Source organism: Phocoena sinus, chromosome 11 (assembly GCF_008692025.1).
Source record: "Phocoena sinus isolate mPhoSin1 chromosome 11, mPhoSin1.pri, whole genome shotgun sequence".
NCBI lineage: Eukaryota > Metazoa > Chordata > Mammalia > Artiodactyla > Phocoenidae > Phocoena > Phocoena sinus.
Genome location: NC_045773.1, coordinates 3,069,803 through 3,090,018, shown reverse-complemented (window position 1 = coordinate 3,090,018; position 20,216 = coordinate 3,069,803). Strand labels below are relative to the sequence as shown.

The 20,216-nt window shown below is 45.4% G+C and overlaps 1 protein-coding gene across 2 annotated transcripts in view; it reads left to right on the top strand.

Annotated features, from left to right (window-relative positions):
• Positions 1–110: 110 nt before the first annotated feature.
• Positions 111–20,216, top strand: part of XPC (XPC complex subunit, DNA damage recognition and repair factor) — a 35,629-nt gene continuing 15,523 nt past the window's right edge. The window contains exons 1-8 of one of the 2 annotated variants that reach the window (XM_032650099.1): positions 152–317; positions 7,188–7,383; positions 9,342–9,460; positions 10,482–10,604; positions 11,726–11,849; positions 12,769–12,853; positions 14,353–14,510; positions 14,785–14,905. In XM_032650099.1, coding sequence (XP_032505990.1) covers positions 12,809–12,853; positions 14,353–14,510; positions 14,785–14,905 — 324 coding nt within the window. In that variant the 5' untranslated portion in view covers positions 152–317; positions 7,188–7,383; positions 9,342–9,460; ... (1 more) ...; positions 11,726–11,849; positions 12,769–12,808. Of the gene's footprint in view, positions 318–7,187; positions 7,384–9,341; positions 9,461–10,481; positions 10,605–11,725; positions 11,850–12,768; positions 12,854–14,352; positions 14,511–14,784; positions 14,906–20,216 lie in introns of both variants that reach the window. The other variant, XM_032650098.1, reaches the window with a different exon arrangement.

Below are 20,216 nucleotides of genomic sequence, written 5' to 3'. Positions count from 1 at the left end.
CGGAGCTTTATCAGGGGCGCCGACGTTGGGGCGGGGGGAATTGGGTACCTGGTGTCTCAGTGAGGGGGCGTGGCCGCGCCTCGCCCCGCCTGGGGGCGGAGCCAGTGCGCAGGCTGCGTCCCGTGGCGGCGAGGTGCGTCCAGCGTCCGCCAGTCCTGCCCAGGCAAAGATGGCTCGGAAGCGCACGGCGGCCGGGGAGTCGCGGGGAAGCGAGTTGCGCAGCCAGATGGCCGCGGGCAGGGGGCCGCGGGGACGTGAGTCACGCAGCCAGACGGCCAAGGGCGAGAGCAAAGCCAGGCGCGAGGAGAAGGAGGCGGGTGAGAGCGAGGCCGAGCCGGGCTTAGGGGGAGAAGCTGGAGGAGGGCGGGAGGTAGGCCGGGTGGGGGAGGGCGAGGCCGGCCTCCTGCAGGTGCGGGCGAGGCAGCCCCGCGCCCACCTGGGCCAGCGAGACGGCGTTCCGGTGACCGCGGGAGGCAGGCGTCATGCGGCTGCCCCGGGCCTCCCCGACGTCGCTGCGCCTTTGCCCACCGTGCCGGGAGCGATGCGCCCTGAGCGGTTCCGCGGAGCCCGGCCGGACCAAGAGCTCCCCTGCTCAGCCTCTTCCTGCTCCGCGTCACCCGCAGGATCAAGTCCGGCCTCCTGGTAGATGCAGAGGGTGCATAGGCAAGAGGCACTGCGGTTGTTTTGTGTCCCCACAAGACGAACGGACCAGGACTTAGAGTGCTGGAGTGTGCTGATCTCCTGAATAGTACCTTCAGCCAAATCTCACCTCAGAGCCCCAGCTTCGGATCCCACCTGACTTCTTCACGTGCATATCGAATACGCTTCTTATATTTGCCCTGGGCGAAGCAAAACTCTTGATTTTCCCCAGTTAAACCTGTCCCTTCCCCCACTTTTCCCCTTCTCAGTAATTGATCCCTTCACTTCTGTAAGCAGACCCCTCCTCTTCCTTACACTCACAGCTCCAGTCCTTCAGCAAGTCCTGTTAGTTCAACCTCAGAACCATATCTCCAATCTCTCCACTTCTCTTTATTCCCGTGGCCGCACCCCCTGCCCAAGCCACCCTCACTTTTCAGTTGCGCGACTGCGATTGCCTCTTCACTGGCCTCCTTACTTCTTTTCATGCCTCACCACGGTAAGAGTTCTCTATGCAGCGGCGCAAGTGATCTTAAAAAAAAAATCAGATCTTGCCATGCTCCTACTTCAGATCCTCTGTGGCTTCCCACTGCTCTTGGCATAAAATCCAGATTCCTCACCATGGCCTACAAGATCTTACGTGATATGGCTCCTGCTTCTTCTGTTGTCTGCTACCACTGTCTTCTTTGCCAGATACCCTCCTTGTTGGCCTCCGTTTGGTTCCTCAGATACGCTGTTATTTTTCATCTGAGCCTTTGCCTTTGATGTTCCTTCTCCCTAGAATGTTCTTCCGTGGCTTTTGCCGTGGCTCACTTCTGTTCCTCCAGGTCTCAACCCAGGCACTCCTCGAGTATCCTGCCTAAGGGGGTCTCTCCCAGGTACCCCTCGTGACAGAGGCTCTGACAGCCTATGCCACATCTGTAATGATCTTGTTCATTTATTTGCTTCCTTTTTAACCTGTCTTACCAGAATTTAAGCTTATGAAAACATGTCTTATTTTTTTGCTGTATCCTATCTTGTCCTCCCCCCTTCTCTGCGTATACTAAGTACTCAATAAATATTATAAATAATTGCATAATGCATGCTGTAGAACGGATTTCTGGGGTACCTGATATAACTGGGTAGACGATTAGCCTAGGTCACCATCAAGGGCTCCTGTGACATAGATTCAGTAATTCTGTGATTCTGTACATATTTTAAGGCCATCATTCATTAGGAAATAGTCAAATGGTAACCATTTCTAAACTGAAAAGGTGATTTACCTCACAGTTAATACTGCAAGTTCCATTTTACTCATTGGCTCATTCCTATAACATTTTTTGAGTACCTAATGTCTGCTGCACACGAGCTAGGTGACATGGGAGATAGACGTTTCTTGGAGATTAGAGTAGGGTAGTGTTCACATTTACCAAAAAAATATCCAAGACAGCGTGTGGTTTCATGGGATAAGGTATAAGGCTTTCTGACTTCTGAAGGAATAATCGGGAGAAATTGGGAAATGCTCTCTGAAGAAGTTATGTTTGGTCTGCAACTTGAAGAATAGGTAATATTTCAGCAAACGGCTGTGAAAAGGGGTTGTCATTCTAGTCAGAGGGAATGTATTCTGAATACATGGCAATTAAAAATTTTTTTTGAAATCAAAAGGTATTAGAAATGCCACCAGCCTGGGTAGCATTCCTCCCAGCTAAACACTTCACCTTGGCACCAGGTTGGTATAGCTCCAACATTTAGTAGTTATATGTGTTTGGGTTATATATGAGAGCCAAATAATTTAGCCTCTCTGGACCTCGTCTGTGAAACTTAATTCTAACCTGCTGGGTGGCTGTGAATTTTCATCCCGTAAGGCTCCTCGTATGGTCCAGGTGAAGAAATCAGATGGGCTAGCTCATATCAATTCAGTCTACACGTAGGCGAGGATGCACTTAAGCTTCGCTGACGCTCTGCGAGCCAGTGGAGCTGCAGTAAGTTTCCAGTGTAGCTTCCGGGAAGAGTTATCAGCTTTGATGTGGTTGGGTAGAGGAGCAATTTGGTTGTGGTTTTGGCCGCAGGTGACACTGATTTGGTGACTCTCCAGTGTACTAACAGCACCATAGTGTGGGTTTTACCAGAACCTCAGTGCATGCACATGAACGTGACACTTGGCTGCTTCCAACAGCTGGGGACAAAGAAAATAGTCTTCCACGTATAACTTGGTTTCCATTAGGGTACCTCTGGTTTCTCCATATTTAATCTCAATGTTAAATTCTTCATCGATATAGTTCATTAACTCCTTCAACAGATACTTACTGAGCACTTGCTATTTTCAGGCCCTGTGCTAGGCACTGGAATTATAGCGGTGAACAGGATAGGCAAGGTTCCTGCTCTCAGGATGCCTGTAATCTTTGGGGAAGGGTAGGTAGGACAAGTAAGTTAAAAAATAAATTCACATGGTGATAAGAGCTATGAAGAAGGTAGGACAGGTTGCTGTAATAAAGCTGACATGGGGACAGGGAAGAAGCGGCTGTCAGAATTAGTGGTCAAGGAACTCCTGTGTGAAGACGTGGCACTTTGAGCCAATTACTGACTGTAATGAAGGAGCCTTTTGTAGGACATTGTGGGGGAAGAGAGCTCTGGACGGAGGAATCAGTAAGTTTAAAGACCCATAGGAGGGAACGTTTTGGAATTGAGGTGAGAGACGTGAGTAGGACCCTTAGATTGGAGACCAAACTAAGGGGTTTGCACTTTATTCTTAGTGCTATGAGGTGCTGCTGGCAGTTCTAAGCAGGTGTTTTTTTTTTTAGTAAATCAGTGGCTGGCCAATCAGGCCCCAGTGGTTAATTTATGCCCTGCTGAAATTACTTGGTTAAGGTCAAGGAGGCTGGTTAGACAGTTGTCCCTCGGTATCTGCAGAGAATTGGTTTCAGAACCTCCATGTATACTAAGATGTATACTAAGATGCTCAAATCCTTTACGTAACAGTGTAGTACAGTCAGCCCTCCGTATCCTCGGGTTCCACATCTGCAGATTCAACCAAAGTTCAGTCCGAGGTTGGTTGAATCTGTGGATTCAGAACCAGGGGGATATGGAGGGCTGACTGTAGTAGACAGCTCTAGATCTTGGAGAGTCCTGGAAAATGGCCTCTTTTTTTTTTTTTAATTATAGTTGACTTACAATATTAGTTCAGATGTACAATAGTGATCTGATATTTGATATTGGTCTCTACTCCCTATAAAGTTATTATAAAATATTGGCTATATTCCCTGTGCTATACATTGCATCCTTGTAACTTACTGCTTTTATACCTAGTCCTTTGTACCTCTTAATCCTCTTCCCCTATCTTGCCTCTCCCCCCACCCCTTTCCCCACTGGTAGCCACTAATTTGTTCTCTGTATCTGAGTCTGTTTCTGTTTTGTTATCTTTGTTCATTTGTTTTATTTTTTAGATTCCACATATAAGCGAAAACACAGTATTTGTCTTTCTCTGTCTTATTTCACCAAGCATAATACCCTCCATGTTGTTGCAAATGGCAAAATTGCATTCTTTCTATGGCCGAGTAATATCTCTAATTCCTTTAGATGGTAGGTTAGGTGGTTTGAGATTTTTTCCTGTTTCTTGAGGTGGGCCTGTATTGCTGTAAGCTTCCCTCTTAGAAGGAAGCTTTTGCTGCATCCTGTGGATTTTGTAAAATTGTGTTTTTATTTTCACTGTCTTAAGGTATTTTCTGATTTCCTCTTTGATGTCATGATTCATCCATTGGTTTTTTTTGTTTTTGTTTTTTTAGTAGCATCTTGTTTAGTCTCCATGTGTTTGTATTTTTTTCTTTTTTCTTCCCGTCACTGATTTCTAGTTTCATACTGTTGTCATTGGAAAAGATGCTTGATACATTTTCAGTCTTCTTGAATTTGTTGGGACTTGTTTTGGGGCTAGCATGTGATCTATCCTGGAGAATGTTCCACGTGCACTTTAAAAGAATGTGTATTCTACTGTTTTGGGACAGAATGTCCTGCAGATATCTATTAAGTCCATCTGGTCTAATGCGTCATTTAAGGTCAGTGTTTCCTTTTTTTCCCCATTTATTTATTTATTTATGGCTGTGTTGAGTCTTCGTTGCTGTGCACGGGCTTTCTCTAGTTGTGGCGAGTGGGGGGGCTACTCTTCATTGCAGTGTGTGGGCTTCTCATCGCAGTGGCTTCTCTTGTTGCGGAGCACGGGCTCTAGACATGCGGGCTTCAGTAGTTGTGGCACACGGGCTCTAGAGCACAGGCTCAGTAGTTGTAGTACACAGGCTTAGTTGCTCCGTGGCATGTGGGATCTTCCCAGAACAGGGCTCAAACCTGTGTCCCCTGCATTGGCAGGCAGATTCTTAACCACTGCGCCACCAGGGAAGTCGCAGGGTCACTGTCTCCTTATTGATTTTCTGTCTGAACGATCTGTCCATTGATGTAAGTGGGGGTGTTAAGGTCCCCCACTACTGTACTGCTGTCAATTTCTCCCTTTATTTCTGTTAATATTTGCTGTATATATTCAGGTGCTCCTATGTTAGGTTCATATATATTTATGAATGATATCTTCTTGTATTGACCTCTTTATCATTGTATAATGTCCTTTGTCTTTTATTATAGACTTTGTTTTATAGTCTGTCTTGTCTGATACAAGTCTTGCTACCCCAGCTATCTTTTTGTTTCCATTTGCATGGAATATCTAGATAATAGCCTCTTGATACTGTGGCACCAAAAACAAAAAAAAAACAGCAAAGAATAAAGAAAAAAATGTCATCTGTATGTCTACCATCCAGAAACAGCCACCACTAAATAATAGTGTATTTCCTTCTAGTCTGTGTATTTTTTTGTGTGAAGGAGAAAGTATACTATTAAAATAATTTTGCATTCTTAGCATTTTATCATTTGTCATTTTCCTTTGTCTTAAAAGATGACTGAATTACATATCATTGTGTGACTGTACCATAATTGATGCTTATCTAATGGATAGACATTCAGATTTAAAAAATTTTGGATATTATGAATAATGATACTATGAACAGTTTTTTGATTCACAGTTTATTTCCCTTGTTCTCACTTTTAACTCCTCAACCTCTCTCTTCAAAACACAAAAATACACAGCTGTGCCTTTTAACCAACCAAGTGATTTTGGTGAGGAAGAAATAGTGCTTCTGGAGCAACCTCCCACCTGCATCTTTAGATTAGTAAAGTGGAGTATTTAACATCTTTGCTCATTAACAAAGGGCTAAAAACCACTGTAAGATCTAGAAATCCTGATTTTAAGGGTGCCCTACCAAACTGTCAAGTCATAAATAAGCTTTTAAGCAAATTCTGGCCTTGAAATAAGAAATCTGTTTCCAGATTCTAAATAACTAATTTTGAAATATTTTGTTTCCATTAAAATGTTTAAAACCTGGGAATGCATAAATTTCTTCTTTTATAACACACTTTAAAGAAGCAAAACTGAATCAGTGATTTTAACCAGCAATAAAACAAATGCTGTTATAAGGTGAAATTTATTAAAATTAAGTTATGATTTTGTTTAGATCAAAAGGGAGAGTCTTTTTTCCCCCATGCAAAATTGTATTCTTGGGGGATATAAATACCTGTCCAGAGGGTCAGCAGGACAAACCACAGATGAAAGGAATGAAGTAATTTGATATTTCAGGTTAATATTGCAGCTCCTTTTGGAACCTCAGTGAAGGCTAGGGTATTTTTGTTTTCCACAGTTAATTGAAGCAGAGTTCTGCAGCAGCAAAAGAAGGTGATTTATTTCAGATTCAAGATAATTTGCATGAATATATTTATAATAAAATAGAAAATATTTCCCTGTCATATTAATACATATTATAAATATATATAACAGTAATATATGTTAACAAGCAGACCATGCTTTTAGATACCCTAGTTGAACTAAAACCAACAGTTTATGCATTTTTTATATTTCCCTTTAACAAAAAAAAGAAACAATAATTATTTTGAGAAAATAAAGTTGTTTTTGAGTTACTGCTAACTCATTCCAACCCTAAGTTTGCTGAGAGTGGCACTGAGGTGAGACTGGAAAGATTTTGTAATGTATGTGTTTTGAGTAGTGTTTGGGTTTGAAAGATGACAGGAACTTAGATTAGGAGAAATCGGTTGTGGTAAAACTGGACACTTGGACATGTTTATGAACTTGAAACATTTCACTTAATAGGAGTGGGTTATCCCTAAAATAAATAATTAGTCTTGGCAGGTAGTAAATAAGCAAGGTGTTAATTAATGGATTGATGAATTTTCCTTGCTGGATATTAGCTGAAATTTAAGGTTTGCAGTTTAGGTTGTATGAGTCACGTGGTGGTGTGTCTGTAGTCTTAGGAGGAGTAGAATACACTGCTGGTAAGGAAGAGTGTAGAGTGTAGACCAGCTGGAGGTGGGAAGAGGCTGAAAGCTGGTTGCTGCCCCAACATGGGATGGTGACGGAGGTTTGGAGGGAGGTTACCAGAGAGGACTTCTCATGACCCTGCGCATGAAGCTACAGTGTCTCCACCTTTCCTATTGTCCCTTATCTCACGTTCTGTGTGGTCACCTAGATGTCTTCGAAGATGAGAAACCTCCAAAGAAGAGTGTTCTCTCAAAAGTTTCACGAGGAAAGAGGAAGAGAGGCTTCGGTGATTCTGGGGACACAGCAGATGGTCCAGCAAGAAAGAAAGCGGCCAAAGTGACTGTTAAATCCGAAAACCCTCAGGTTATTAAGGATGAAGCCCCCAGTGATGGGGAAGATTTCAGGTGAGATGGCTGAAAACCTCTTGAGCAGGTCTTGATTGTTCCCATCAGGGAAGTGTGACTAAGAAAACCTACTCTTTTTGCTTGTCACTGGGATCTGTGGAAAAGGTGGGATCTTTAAACTCTTCTAGGTAGAGCTCAGACCACTAGTAAGAGCTGGGAAGAGTCTTGGCAATTATATAGTTTACCTCCCAAACTTTTCAGATGAGGACGACAGCTTTCAGAAAGTGATTTGTTTGTGGTTACACAGCTAGATGGTGGCTAAAACCAGGATGAGACCTCGGTCTGCTGACTCCTGGTCCAGTGCTCTATACCACACGAAGACGTTTCGTACACGAGGCATTTCCCTGACGTCTGGCCGTGTCCTGTCCTGCTGTCCTCGGGTGCGCTCCGCCCCTGCCCAGCTGGACTTCCCTCCTTCACTTGACACGTGCTCACGCTCTTCCTTCTGCCTGGAACGGTTTCTTCCACCTTCAAGATGCAGAGCAGAAGTCATCCCCTCCACAGTCTTAATTGATTCCTCCCCCTTTTCCTCCTCGGACTTCTTGCTGCATCTCGTAAGAGTGTGTTACACTTACTTGTTTCCGTGCCATATACCACTGTGGGCTCAGACGGCTGGACCCACACTGGTTCATTTGTTTATGCCCTGTGGTGTCTAGGGCGGGGCCTTTGACAGTGAATGAACATATTAACATGTGGTGAACAATCAACACTTGATCATCTGCCTCCTAGGGAAATTGGTGGGGGGGGAGGAAGAGGACAAACAGAGAGGCAGTAGTTTCTTCTTTGTTTCAGAAATAAACCCTCACTCTCAGTGTCAGCTTTTCCAGCAACCTCCAGTCCTGGCTCAGAAAGTAGGCCAGGACAGGGCAGCTGTGGGAAGGAGCACAAGGAAGCATGTGGGTTTTCCACCATCGTTCATCTCTTCTTTTCCCTGAGACTTTTCCTGCGAATGCCTCTGAGCTTACTGCTTCCCAGTCGCCTCTCCCCACTTGCTGAATTCTTTCTGCATGGAAATTCACAAACAGATAGTCCAGGATGTTGCCAGGGAAAGCTCTGGTCCCCCTTTCCGTCTCAGTTAAGAGTTGCCATTTCTGCCACTTCTACTCTAAGGGGACATTTTTGTTGCTGTGGTGTTGAGAGGAAGTGGCAGGCTAAAAAGGGAGTGTTTGTCTTGTTAGAGCTGAAGCCTGAGGCTTCTTATTTTAAATGTCTGTGCTAAAACCTTGGGTCATATTCTCACTGGATACCGTGTGTCCGGTCTTACAAAAGCTGTAAGTAACTCAATTCCCTGAACATACTTTACGTGTGAATTTGCAGAATTCTATTGCATATTAGCAACTGTTGACTCTTGAGCCAGTATTTAGCCAGCTCCGTGTCTACGTAGTTCTCTCCTTACGCTTCCAGTTGTCCGTGTTCCTTATGACACACCTGTGTTCAGTTACATCCCCATTTACTTAGAAGTTAAAATTCTACCAACCTCAGTCTCCTTTTGTCTTGTTTCCCAGAGGTGGGGAAACAATCTTCTGAGTTGGCTCATGGTAGGATCCGCACATGTGACTTCTCTCCTCTTCTTTCTGGCGTCTGGCTGCACGTGTGTGCACACAGACATCGCAGCTTTTACTTCTGGGACTCACATTATTTTTGTGGTTTTTTTCTGACTTTGCCTGTATCATTTACAGACACAGCTGTTTCCCTTCACATAGCTCTAGATTGTAGGTTCATCATGTTCCTCCTGTTTTGACAGCACATCTAGTGTGCGACCTGTGATCAGAGCACATCTTGATGGGAACTTGAGACCCGGGCTAATGGAGGAAGTGAGGCTCAGAGCTCACAAATCATCAACTAATTTCAACAGTTTCTCAGTAAATAGAAGGAGTCCTTAAAGTTGAGTTTAGTTTAAACATAGCCCTAGGATGTCTGAGCTTTTCTTCATCTTCCCTCCTGTGATCTCTACACAGGGACTTCCCGAGTGCCCTCAAGAAGGTGCACCGTCCAGAGAAAGAGGCTGCTGCGGACAAAGGTGGGGGTGAAGGGGGCGACGAGGAAGAGAGTGAGGAGGACTGGGAAGAGGTAGAAGGTAAAGTGTCTTCCTCTGTTCTCAGAACTGTTTGATGCTGTTTTTCTGTTTGATTCTGTTTGGAGTCATGTCACCGCAATCCTGTCCTTTTCTTTTGAAACTAGTAAAAACAAAGTTGCAGTAGGGGACTCGCTTTTGATGTAAGGAAAAAGTCATGACCAGGTTCGCAAAGAACGTTGTATATTGTCTTCCTCTGGTGGTGCTGCACGGACGGGATCTTGAGATAGAGAAGACGCGTCGTCTCTTAGAGCCCGGGCTTTGCGGGTACTCATACCTGGCTCAGAGGCCAGCTGTGCCACTTGCGCAGCTGGGTGAGTGAGTAACTCCAGCTGTCCGAGCTGAGTTTTTCCGCTGGTGACAGTTGGTAAACACCGAACGCTTACTGTGAGCTGGGCACAGTCTAGGCTCCAGGGTTGCTGTGGGAAGATGTGATGGGCCTGGTGCATCACATACCCACAATACATAGCCCCTCATGTCACCATCCTTAGCGTGACTTTTCTTTCCCAGCTTTTTATTTTGAAAGTGTTCAAACCTACAAAAAAATTGAACATGTAGTCCGTACACTGTTCACCTAGACTCTAACTTTACCATTGTGCCGTTTGAATGTACCAGCATCTTTCCTTCTGTAAATCTGCATTGTGGAACCACGTGAAAGTAAGTCACAGACATCCTGACTCTTCACTTGTAAATGCTTCAGCATGCATTTCCTAAGAGTAAGACATTCTCCTGCATGGTGAAATACCATTATCATACCTAAATTAAGTCCCTAATTGTTATAAAACTATCCTTTATAACTGCTTTTCCTCTCGTTTTTTTTTTTTTTTTTTTTTGCTTTTCATAGCACTGGGTTTTTGTTTCGTTTTGTTTTGTGTTGGTGGAGTCCTGGCCTCTTGTTTTGTAGAATGTCTCATACTGTGGTTCGTGATGGTGGGAAACTTGTTTGAATGCCCCCTGGATTTCTTACAAACTGTAAGGTGAGGCCAAAGACTTAGTTATATTTAGATTAAACATTTTTTGGCAGGAACACTTCAGAGCTTTGTACTTCACGGTGCATCCATTCAGAGGCATCTAATGTCAGGTTGTACCGCTGCCGACGCTAAGTTTGATCATGTCTGTGGTACTGCCTGATTGTGCCAATGTAAAGGTACATTTTCCTTTTGTAATTTACCGTCTCTAGTGGGACTCTGATTCTGTGTGAATATCCTGTCCCCCAGTCACTTTCTACTTAATGGTTTTAGCAAGCGTCAATGATCTTGACTGAATCAAAGATTATTATATTGAGCACTGCAAATACTTTGATTCTGTCATCTCATGTATATTTATTAGCTGACTTTGATCTGTAAAGAAGAGCTCTGCCTTTTAAGAATTGTATTTATTTATTTTGGGTATCACTATGGACTTAAAAATTCAATGTTATCAGTTCTCATCATTACATTTTCTGATCTTTGGATTGTCCCACGTTTGGCGAGCAGGAGCCCCTGTGAGCTAGCTACCCTACAGAGTCCTTTTGACATGGCTTCATTAGTTTCTGAGAATGTTTTTGTACTTTGGCACAATAAGATGTTCCAGGATCTCTCTGTACTCTCCTTGCTGCACACCTGGGATTGGCTTTTTTTTCCTCTAAGAAGCCCTGGTTCATTTTAGTAGGAACAGGTACATAGAAACCAAGGTCTTGGCACTCGGTATTGTCATTGCCAGTGGGGTGTCATTGCTTCTAGGCCCAGAGCTGCTTTGAAAGGAACTTTGCTAATGAAGTTCACAGTTCAGCAAATGTAATTTATTTCAGCTGGTGTTTATAAGCAGTGTAGGGAGAAAGAGATGAAGATGCATGCCTTGCCGTGTATTCAGTACAAGTTTACAGTTGAATGGGGAAGTCATGCCTCTCTACAAAGCAAATTTTTGTGGGCGTTACCATAGTGATACAGAGAATAGGAAATTGCTCCCTAAGTCTCTTCTAAAACACACACAGATGGCATTAGCTCCATGATACCAGGGGTCTGTATCTAATTCACCTAACTATCTCTGTGCCGAAGGTTCTTCCTCTGAGGGCTGTTTCTCTGGGTTCTTGTGCAGGTTAATGAGACAGTTAGATTGTAAGAGCACAGGGCCTGGCATTTCCTAGGAACTCAGAACGTGGTCTCTACGGTTTCCTACCTCACACCCATTCCTCACTTGCTCCGTCCCAGCAGAACCTCGATTTTGTTTGGTACAGTATCTATTATAACGATAATTATTACTATTGATTTTAAAAATCACTGTTTATAGAAGTTAGTGAGCCCGTGCCGGGTGACGTGGGGGAAAGCGCAGCCTTCTCTACATCCGCTCTGCCCGTGAAGCCCGTGGAGATAGAAATTGAAACACCGGAGCAGGTGAAGGCAAGAGAAAGAAGGTACGATTAAGCACTTGCTCCTAGTTTCTGTCACGTATCATCACTGGCAGCTGCTCCTCAACGAAAAACACATAGGAGACCCGGGCTGAGTGTCAGAGCTGTCAGGAGCGCTAGGTGAGAGAGCCCTGGGCTCACCTTTAGGACTGAAGGAGACACCTTTGTGTCCTGGCTAGGGCAGGAGGTGTGCCAGGGGCTCTGCAGGTTGCCCGTCATCTTACTCCGTCTTTAGGACAGTGTGCGAACGAGGAGCCGGAGACTCAGAGAGGTTAAGTAACATTTCTGCTGTGAGTGGATGCGCCACGATCTGCGTCCCTCAGGCTGACCCGGCATTGCTGTTCGTCTCCCCATGTCACTGCGGGGCCTGCGGCAGTGCCTGCTGCGGCTAGGGGCCCCCACTCCTCTCCAGGGTCCCCAGGCCCTCAGCAGCCCCTGGCAGCTTGGCCATATGGAGCGCGTCTCCTGGTAGTTAATTGGTTCCTGAGGCCCCCGTGTGATGGGCACGTTATTAGGCCTGAAGGAGGGAGACAATAGCAGTCAGGAAGCCTCAGGTTTTCCTCAGGATGCTTGGGACACAGACACGAGGGAGATTTTACAGCAGGACAGCATCGCACAAACGAGCGTGCGCTAACTTGACATAAGGCACTGTGTGCTGAGGAGCCGGTCAGTCCTGGGGGCGGGACAGTCAGAGGCGACGTCCTGGAGGGCGGGCTCTGAAGCATGCTTGGATGGCGGGTGGGCGCAGGTCGAGCAAGGGGAGGGAACGTCCTGGGCCCGGGCTCGCGGGTAAGGAGGAGTGGGAACAGCCAGCCTGCAGGTCTGCTGAGTAGCACAGCCTCAGTCATTGCAGCTGAATGGCGTTGACGGGAGAGTGGGGTCGGCCTTCACCCTTCATCCTCCGAGTTTTCAATGTGCATTGCAGTGAAAAGATAAAAACGGAGTTTGAGACATATCTTCGGAGGATGATGAAACGTTTCAATAAGGAAGTCCGTGAGGACACACACAAGGTACGGCAGGGAAGGAGGAGGGTGGTACGCAGGGGAACTGGGCTTTCCATCAGCCCTGCCTCTGGGCTTCCACTCACTGTGTGACCTGGTGAGTTTCTGACTGGCTCCTGAAGTGGGGGTGATAACAGTGTCTGCCTGGGGGGATGGGCGTGAGGAGTAAGCAGACAGCACATGTAAAGCACGTAGCTCAGTGCCGGGTGGCAGCAGGGGCCAATACCAGGCACTGTCCTCCCATCCCTTCTCTCAGCTGTTTAATAACGTTTGTTCTGATCTCAGCTAAAGTTGCTGTGGCTTCTGGCTTCAGCTGGTACTTCCTGAACATACACCACTAGCAAGGTGCTTAGCAAGGCGCTTGGCATTGTGGGGAGAGAGACTTGTACGAAGCTTGTTTCCTACGATTCAGCAGTTTCTGACATCAAAACAGGGAGACTCGAGACATAGAACAAGGAAAGAGATCAGTGTGGGCCTCAGTAGCCGAGGAAGGCCTCATTTAGGAGAGAGGATGGGGCGGGTCAGGAGGAAGGATGGCACAGGGAGACGCAGAAAGGCCGAGTGGTGGCCGGGCTGGCGGGACAGCCGGGGGCCTGCATCTAGGAGGCAGCGTGCGCTGGAGGCCCATGCAGAGTGAGGCAAGGGCGGACTTTGGTTCTCCTCTGACCGGCAGCAGGCAGCTAGGGAGAGCGCAGTGATGCGGAGGGCGGAAGGGGCACTGCCTGCAGCAGCTGCAGAAGCCGAGAGGCGCAAAGAGCACGGAGTCAGGGTGGAGAGACGAGGGGAGAGCCGGCGTGGCGCCCTCACGGGCCTGGGCGCCGAGCCGGGTGGCTGGGTTTCTTTTACCCCTTGGTGTTGGAGGTGAAAGAAAGGCGAGGAGGACTGTGACTCCAAGAGGTGAAGCTTAAGTGAGGGGAGAAGGGCGGAGCATGGGCTGCAGCAGGCCGGCTGTAGGCAGGAAGAAGGGGGACTGCCTTGAGGGGAAATGATGCAAAGCTGAGTGGGAGGAGGAGCAGACAGCTGCGTGGTCGTTTCCGGAGGCTGGGGAAGGCTGGGGTGGCGCGCAGGCCTGGGGACACGTGTGGGTCTGCGGCAGAGGCATTACACACACCGGGGTGGGGTTGAGGTGCACACGGCCTGTCCCATCCCAGCTGCGACAGCGGCTCTCCCCGATTCCGTTTCCTCCTGATCTTTTTGGAGCAAACACCAAACTTTGTAACAGTTCATCCACAAATCCTTCAGGATGTATCAGTACCTCTAAAAGATAAGACCTCTTGAGAAAAAGGAAGTTTGTATTTTGCAGCTTTGAGATGTGATTGTTTCTTTGAGGGAAGGAGTACCTAGAGAGAAGAGGGGATGAAAAACAGAGTCTTGGGAGATGGCAGTGTTAGTATTTTTACTTTCTTGTATGTAGAAATGACAACAAATATTTCCTGTCCGCAAAACGTCTTTGAATTTGGCAGCAAAAATCCCACTGGTTCTCAGCCTTTCCTTTTCCCTCTCCCCAGGTTCACCTTCTGTGTCTGCTGGCAAATGGCTTCTATCGAAATAGCATCTGCAGCCAGCCAGATCTGCGTGCCATCGGCCTCTCCATCGTCCCGACTCGCTTTACCAAAGTGCCACCTCAAGACGTGGACGTCAGCTACCTGTCAAACCTGGCGAAATGGTAGGGCCTTCAGGCCTGTGCCAGAGCGTAGTGTAGGATTTGTGTCTCAGAGGCTGGGTGCAGGTCAGTTCCACAGACCCTCCTTGAGGGGCTGGGAAGGCTCCCCAGGGGGAGGGTGTGAGTTGGGTCTTCAGGAGTTGGCCAGACAGGCTGGGAAGAGGGGCACTGGCAGGCGGGGTTCCCAAGACACCCCGCTCTGTGTTTCGGCTGTAGAAGAACAGAGTTCGTCTTTGCCCTGACGTCTGATGCAAAGGAATGCCTGATTTCTCTCCAGGTTCATTGGAACATTTACAGTTAATGCAGACCTTTCAAGCAATGAGCAGGATGGCCTGCAGACGACGCTGGAGAGAAGGTTTGCTATTTACTCTGCGAGAGACAGTGAAGAGTTGGTCCACGTGAGTGACTCCTGGCAGCGCTGTTTTCATTAGGTCTGTCAGCTGGGGAATGTGGCAGTCATGTGCCACATACCATTCCAGCTGTTTTACATATATTTCCTTGCTCAGTCCTCATAAAATAAAAACAGGTACTGAAGCTCAGAGAGGCTAAATCATTTTCTTAGGGTCATTCGGTTGGTAAGCATCGGAGACAGGATTGGGCCCATGTGTGAGTTGAAAGCTGCCCTCTCTCCTGTCTCTTACTTGGTGTCCTGGTGTATTAAAGCACTTAATTTTTGGTCAGCTGCCCTCGAATTGTTTACAGTATTCAAAAATCATGTTTAAAAGTCCCAAGGAAATGTTTTTTCAAATTGGCTGCCGAAATCCTTAAGAAAGTGTTTCCTTACCTTCCAAGCTGGGTGAAGATGCTGGCAGGTGGCCGTGCAGTGAGTAGGGTTCTGTCCAAAAGGAGTCTTGGCGAAGAGTTTGTGTGTAGACGGGCTTTGTCGCATGCTTAAAATACCCTTAGGTAAGGCTCTGTCTCAATAAAACAAAAATAGGTAGAAATGTGGTTTTATCCCTGGAAGATTTCTGTTGATGCATATACTCGTGTCTGAGCTTCAGATTCTGTTTAGGGAAAGAGACTTTTTGTATCTTTAGAGACCAAATGACTGGCATCTTACTTCTCTTCCAATTTGGCTTGAAAAAGTGTTGGGTATCTGGACAGTAATCGTGCGGTGATATCACCACCCAGAGAAGAACACTCGTGTTTCAGTGTCATGCTCCCAGACTTTGTTCCCACGTATATCTGTGCACGTCCATATTTGTTTTGTTTGTGTAGTTTTATTAAGCAAAGAAATAGTTTTTTTAAAGAAGTAAACAATTCAGTGATACTCGGTGCATTTTCAGTGTTGTGCATCCACCACCTCTGTCTGTTTCCAAGACACTCTTCCTATCCCCGAAGGAGACCCTGTGCCTATTACAGTCACTCCCATTCTTGCTCCTTTTCCCACCTCCCCAAGTGTCTGGCAGCCACCAATTCGCATTCTCTCTCTATGGATTTACGTATTTTGGATATTCCATATAAAAGAAATCACAATACAGTCAGCATTCCTTATCTGCAGGTTCCACACTCACAGATTCAGCCGACTGCCAGTCAGATTTATATCTGCAGTTGGTTGAATCTGCGGATGCAGAACCCGGGGATAGAGGGAGCGCCAGCTGTACTCTGGCATTTTGTATAAGGAACTTAAGCATCTGCGGATTTTGGTGTCCGGCGGGGTCCTGGAACCAATCCCCACAGATTGGGGCGAGGGACGACTATATATGACCTTTTGTGTCTGGCTTCTTTCACTTAGCATGCTTTCAAGGTTCATTCACGTTTGTAACATGTATCAACATTCCTTTTTATGGTGAATAATATTCCATTGTATGGATAGACCACATTTCACTTATCCATTCATCAATCGATGGGCGTTTAGGTGGTTTTCCATCTTTTGGCTGTTACGAAGAGTACTGCTATAAACCTTGTGTGTACATATATTTATTTGGGTACTTGTTTTCAGTTCTTTTGGGTATATACCTAGAAGTAGAGTTGCTGGGTCATATGGTAATTGTATGCCAAACTGTTTTACATAGCAGCTGCACCATCTTACCTTCTCACCAGCAAAGTACAAGGATTCCAGTTTCTCCAAATCATCACGGACACTTGTTATTTTCCATTTTTTGGATTACAGTCATCCTTACAGGTGTGAAGTGGTACTCACTGTGGCTTTGGTCTGCATTTTCCCCATGATTAATGATGGGTTAATGTCTTTTCATGTGCGTATCGGCCATTTGTTTATCTTCTTCGGAGAAATGTCTGTTCAGGTCCTTTGCCCATTTAAAATTGGGTTCTTTGTCTTTGTTACTGAGTCGTAAGAGTCCTTTATATATTTCGGTTACTAGACGCCTATCGGATATATGCTTTGCAAATATTTTCTCCCATTCTGTAGGTTGTCTTTTTACTTTCTTCACGAAGTCCTTTGATGCACAAAAGTTTTAATTCTGACAAAGTCCAATTTTCTATTTTTCTTTTTTTTTTAAATTATTTTATTTTTGGCTGCATTGGGTCTTGGTTGCTGTGCGTGAGCTTTCTCTAGTTGCGGCGAGTGGGGGCTACTCTTCGTTGCGGTGCGCGGGTTTCTTAATGCGGTGGCTTCTCTTATTGCGGAGCACGGGCTGTAGGCGTGCGGGTTTCAGTAGTTGTGGCACACATACTTAGTTGCTCCGCGGCATGTGGGATCTTCCCAGACCTGGGCTCGAACCCGTGTCCCCTGCACCGGCAGGCAGATTCTTAACCACTGTGCCACCAGGGAAGTCCTCTTTTGTTTCTTGTACTTTTGGTGTCATATCAAGAATTCATTGCCAAATCCCAGATCATGAAGATTTCCTCCTGTATTTCCTTCTAAGAGTTTTACAGTTTTAGCTCTTACATTTAGGTCTTTCATCCATTTTGAGTTAATGTTTTTATATGATGTAAGGTAGGTGTTCAACTTCATTATTTTTGCACGTGGATATCCAGTGGTCCCAGCACCATTTCTTGAAGAGACTAGTCTTTCAACTATTCATTGTATTTGTTGTATTATTTTCACTATTGATTGGAAGTTTTTCAATGGGGATGAATGGTCTTGGCACACTTACCAGAAATCAATTGGCCATAGACACTTGGGTTAATTTCTGGGCTGTCTGTTATATTCCATTGGTCTACATGTCTGTCCTTATGCCAGTGCCACACTGTTTTGATTACTGTGAATCTGTAGTAAGTTTTGAAATCGGAAGTATGAGTACAACGTCATAATGCTATTTTGGCTATGTGGGGCCCTGTGCAGTTTCATGTGAAATTGATGGTCTGCTTTTCCATTTCTGCAAAAAAGGCCATTGGAGGGGCTTCCCCAGTGGCGCAAGTGGTTGAGAGTCCGCCTGCCAATGCAGGGGACGTGGGTTCATGCCCCGGTCCGGGAAGATCCCACATGCCGTGGAGCGGCTGGGCCGCTGAGCCTGCGCGTCCGGAGCCTGTGCTCTGCAATGGGAGAGGCCACAACAGTGAGAGGCCCGCGTACCGCGAAAAGAAAAAAAAAAAGGCCATTGGAGTATTGATAGGGTTTGCATAGATTCTGCACATTGATTAGGGCAGCATTGCTATCTAGTCAATATTAAGTCTGTAAACATGGCTTTTTAAATTTCTTTTAGTTGTATTTTGTAGTTTTCAGTGTACCTGTCTTTCATCTTCTTGGTTAAACTTTTTTCTAGGTATGTTATTCTTTTCGATGCTGTTGTAAATGGTATTGTTTTCTTAATTTCCTTCTCAGATTGTTCAGTGAAGGTGTATTAAAAAAATGGCCGATTGTGTTGATCTTATACCTTGCAGCTTTGCTGAGTTCATTTAACAGTTTCTTGTGCATTCTTTGGGATTTTCTATATATAAGATCTTGACCTCTGTGAATAGAGTTAGTTTTACTTCTTCTTTTCCAGTTTGTATGCCTTTTGTTTCTTGTTCTTGTCCAGTTGCTCTGGCTAGAACTTCCAGCACAGTGTAGAATAGCAGTGACAAAAGCAGGCATCTTGTCTGGTTCTTGATATTGGGAGGGAAAGCTTTTCACTCTTTCATGACTGAGTATCTTGGTAGTCGTGGATTTTCATATACATTCTTTATCATGTTGAAGAACCGTATTTCTAGTTTTCTGAATGTGTTTTAATCATGAAAGTGCTTTGAATTCTGTCAGATGCTTTTTCTGTGTCAACTGAGATGATTTTGTGATTTTTCTCCCCTTCATTCTACTAACGTAGTGCATTGCATTCATGGATTTTCTGTTGATTGATTGATTGAAGTATAGTTGATTTACAATATTGTGTTAGTTTCAGATTACAGCATAGTGATTTAGTGTTTTTTGCAGATTATATTCCATTATAGCTTATTACAAGATAATGGGTATAATTCCCTGTGCTACAGCAAATCCTTGTTGCTTATCTATTTTATGTATAGTAGTTTGGATCTGTTAATTCCATACCCTAATTTGTCCCTTTCCTCTTCTCACTCCCCCTTGGTAACCGCAAGTTTGTTTTCTGTATCTGTGACTCTGTTTCTGCTTTGCATATACTGTCATTTGTATTTTTTTTTTTTTGGTTCTACTTATAAGCAGTATCATTACCATATTTGTCTTTCTCAGTCTGACTTATTTCATGAAGCATAATATTCTCTAGGTTCATCCATGTTGCTGCAAAGCAAAGTATTTTATTGTTTTTTGTGGTTGAGTAATATTCCATTGTATGTATATACCACATCTTTTTTTTTTTTTTTTCCTTTTTTGCGGTACACGGGCCTCTCACTGTTGTGGCCCCTCCCGCTGTGGAGCACAGGCTCCGGACGCACAGGCTCAGCGGCCATGCCTCACGGGCCCAGCCGCTCCGCGGCACGTGGGATCTTCCCGGACCGGGGCACGAACCCGTGTCCTCTGCGTCGGCAGGCGGACTCTCAACCACTGCGCCACCAGGGAAGCCCCTATACCACATCTTTTTAATCCAGTCATCTGTTGATGGGTACTGGGGTTCCTTCCATGTCTTGAGTATTGTAAATAGTGCTGCTATGTTCACTGGGGTGCATGTTATCTTTTTGGATTAGAGGGTTTTTTTCCAGATATACCCAGGAGTGGAATTGCTGGGTCATATGATAGTTCCGTTTTTAGTTTTTTAAGGAACTTTCATACTGTTTTCCATGATGGCTGCACCAATTTAAATTCTTACCACCAGTGTTCGGGGATTCCCTTTTCTCCACATCCTCTCCAACATTTGTTATTTGTAGGCTTTTTGATGATAGCCATTCTGACAGGTGTGAGGTGATAGCTGATTGTGGTTTTGATTTGCATTTCTCTAATAATTAGCAATGTAGAGTATCTTTTCATGTGCCTGTTAGCCATCCGTATGTCTTCTGCCCATTGTTTGATTGGGTTGTTTGTTTGTTTTTGTTTTTGTTTTGCGGTATGCGGGCCTCTCACTGTTGTGGCCTCTCCGGTTGCGGAGCACAGGCTCTGGACGCGCAGGCTCAGTGGCCATGGCTCACGGGCCCAGCCGTTCCACGGCATGTGGGATCTTCCTGGACCGGGGCACGAACCCGTGTCCCCTGCATCGGCAGGCGGACTCTCAACCACTGCGCCACCAGGGAAGCCCGGGTTGTTTGTTTTTTTTTGTTTGTTATTGAGCTGTATGAGCTGTTTATATATTTTGAATATTAACCCTTGTCAGTCTCATTGTTTGCAAACATTTTCTCCCATTCAGTAGGTTGTCTTTTCATTTT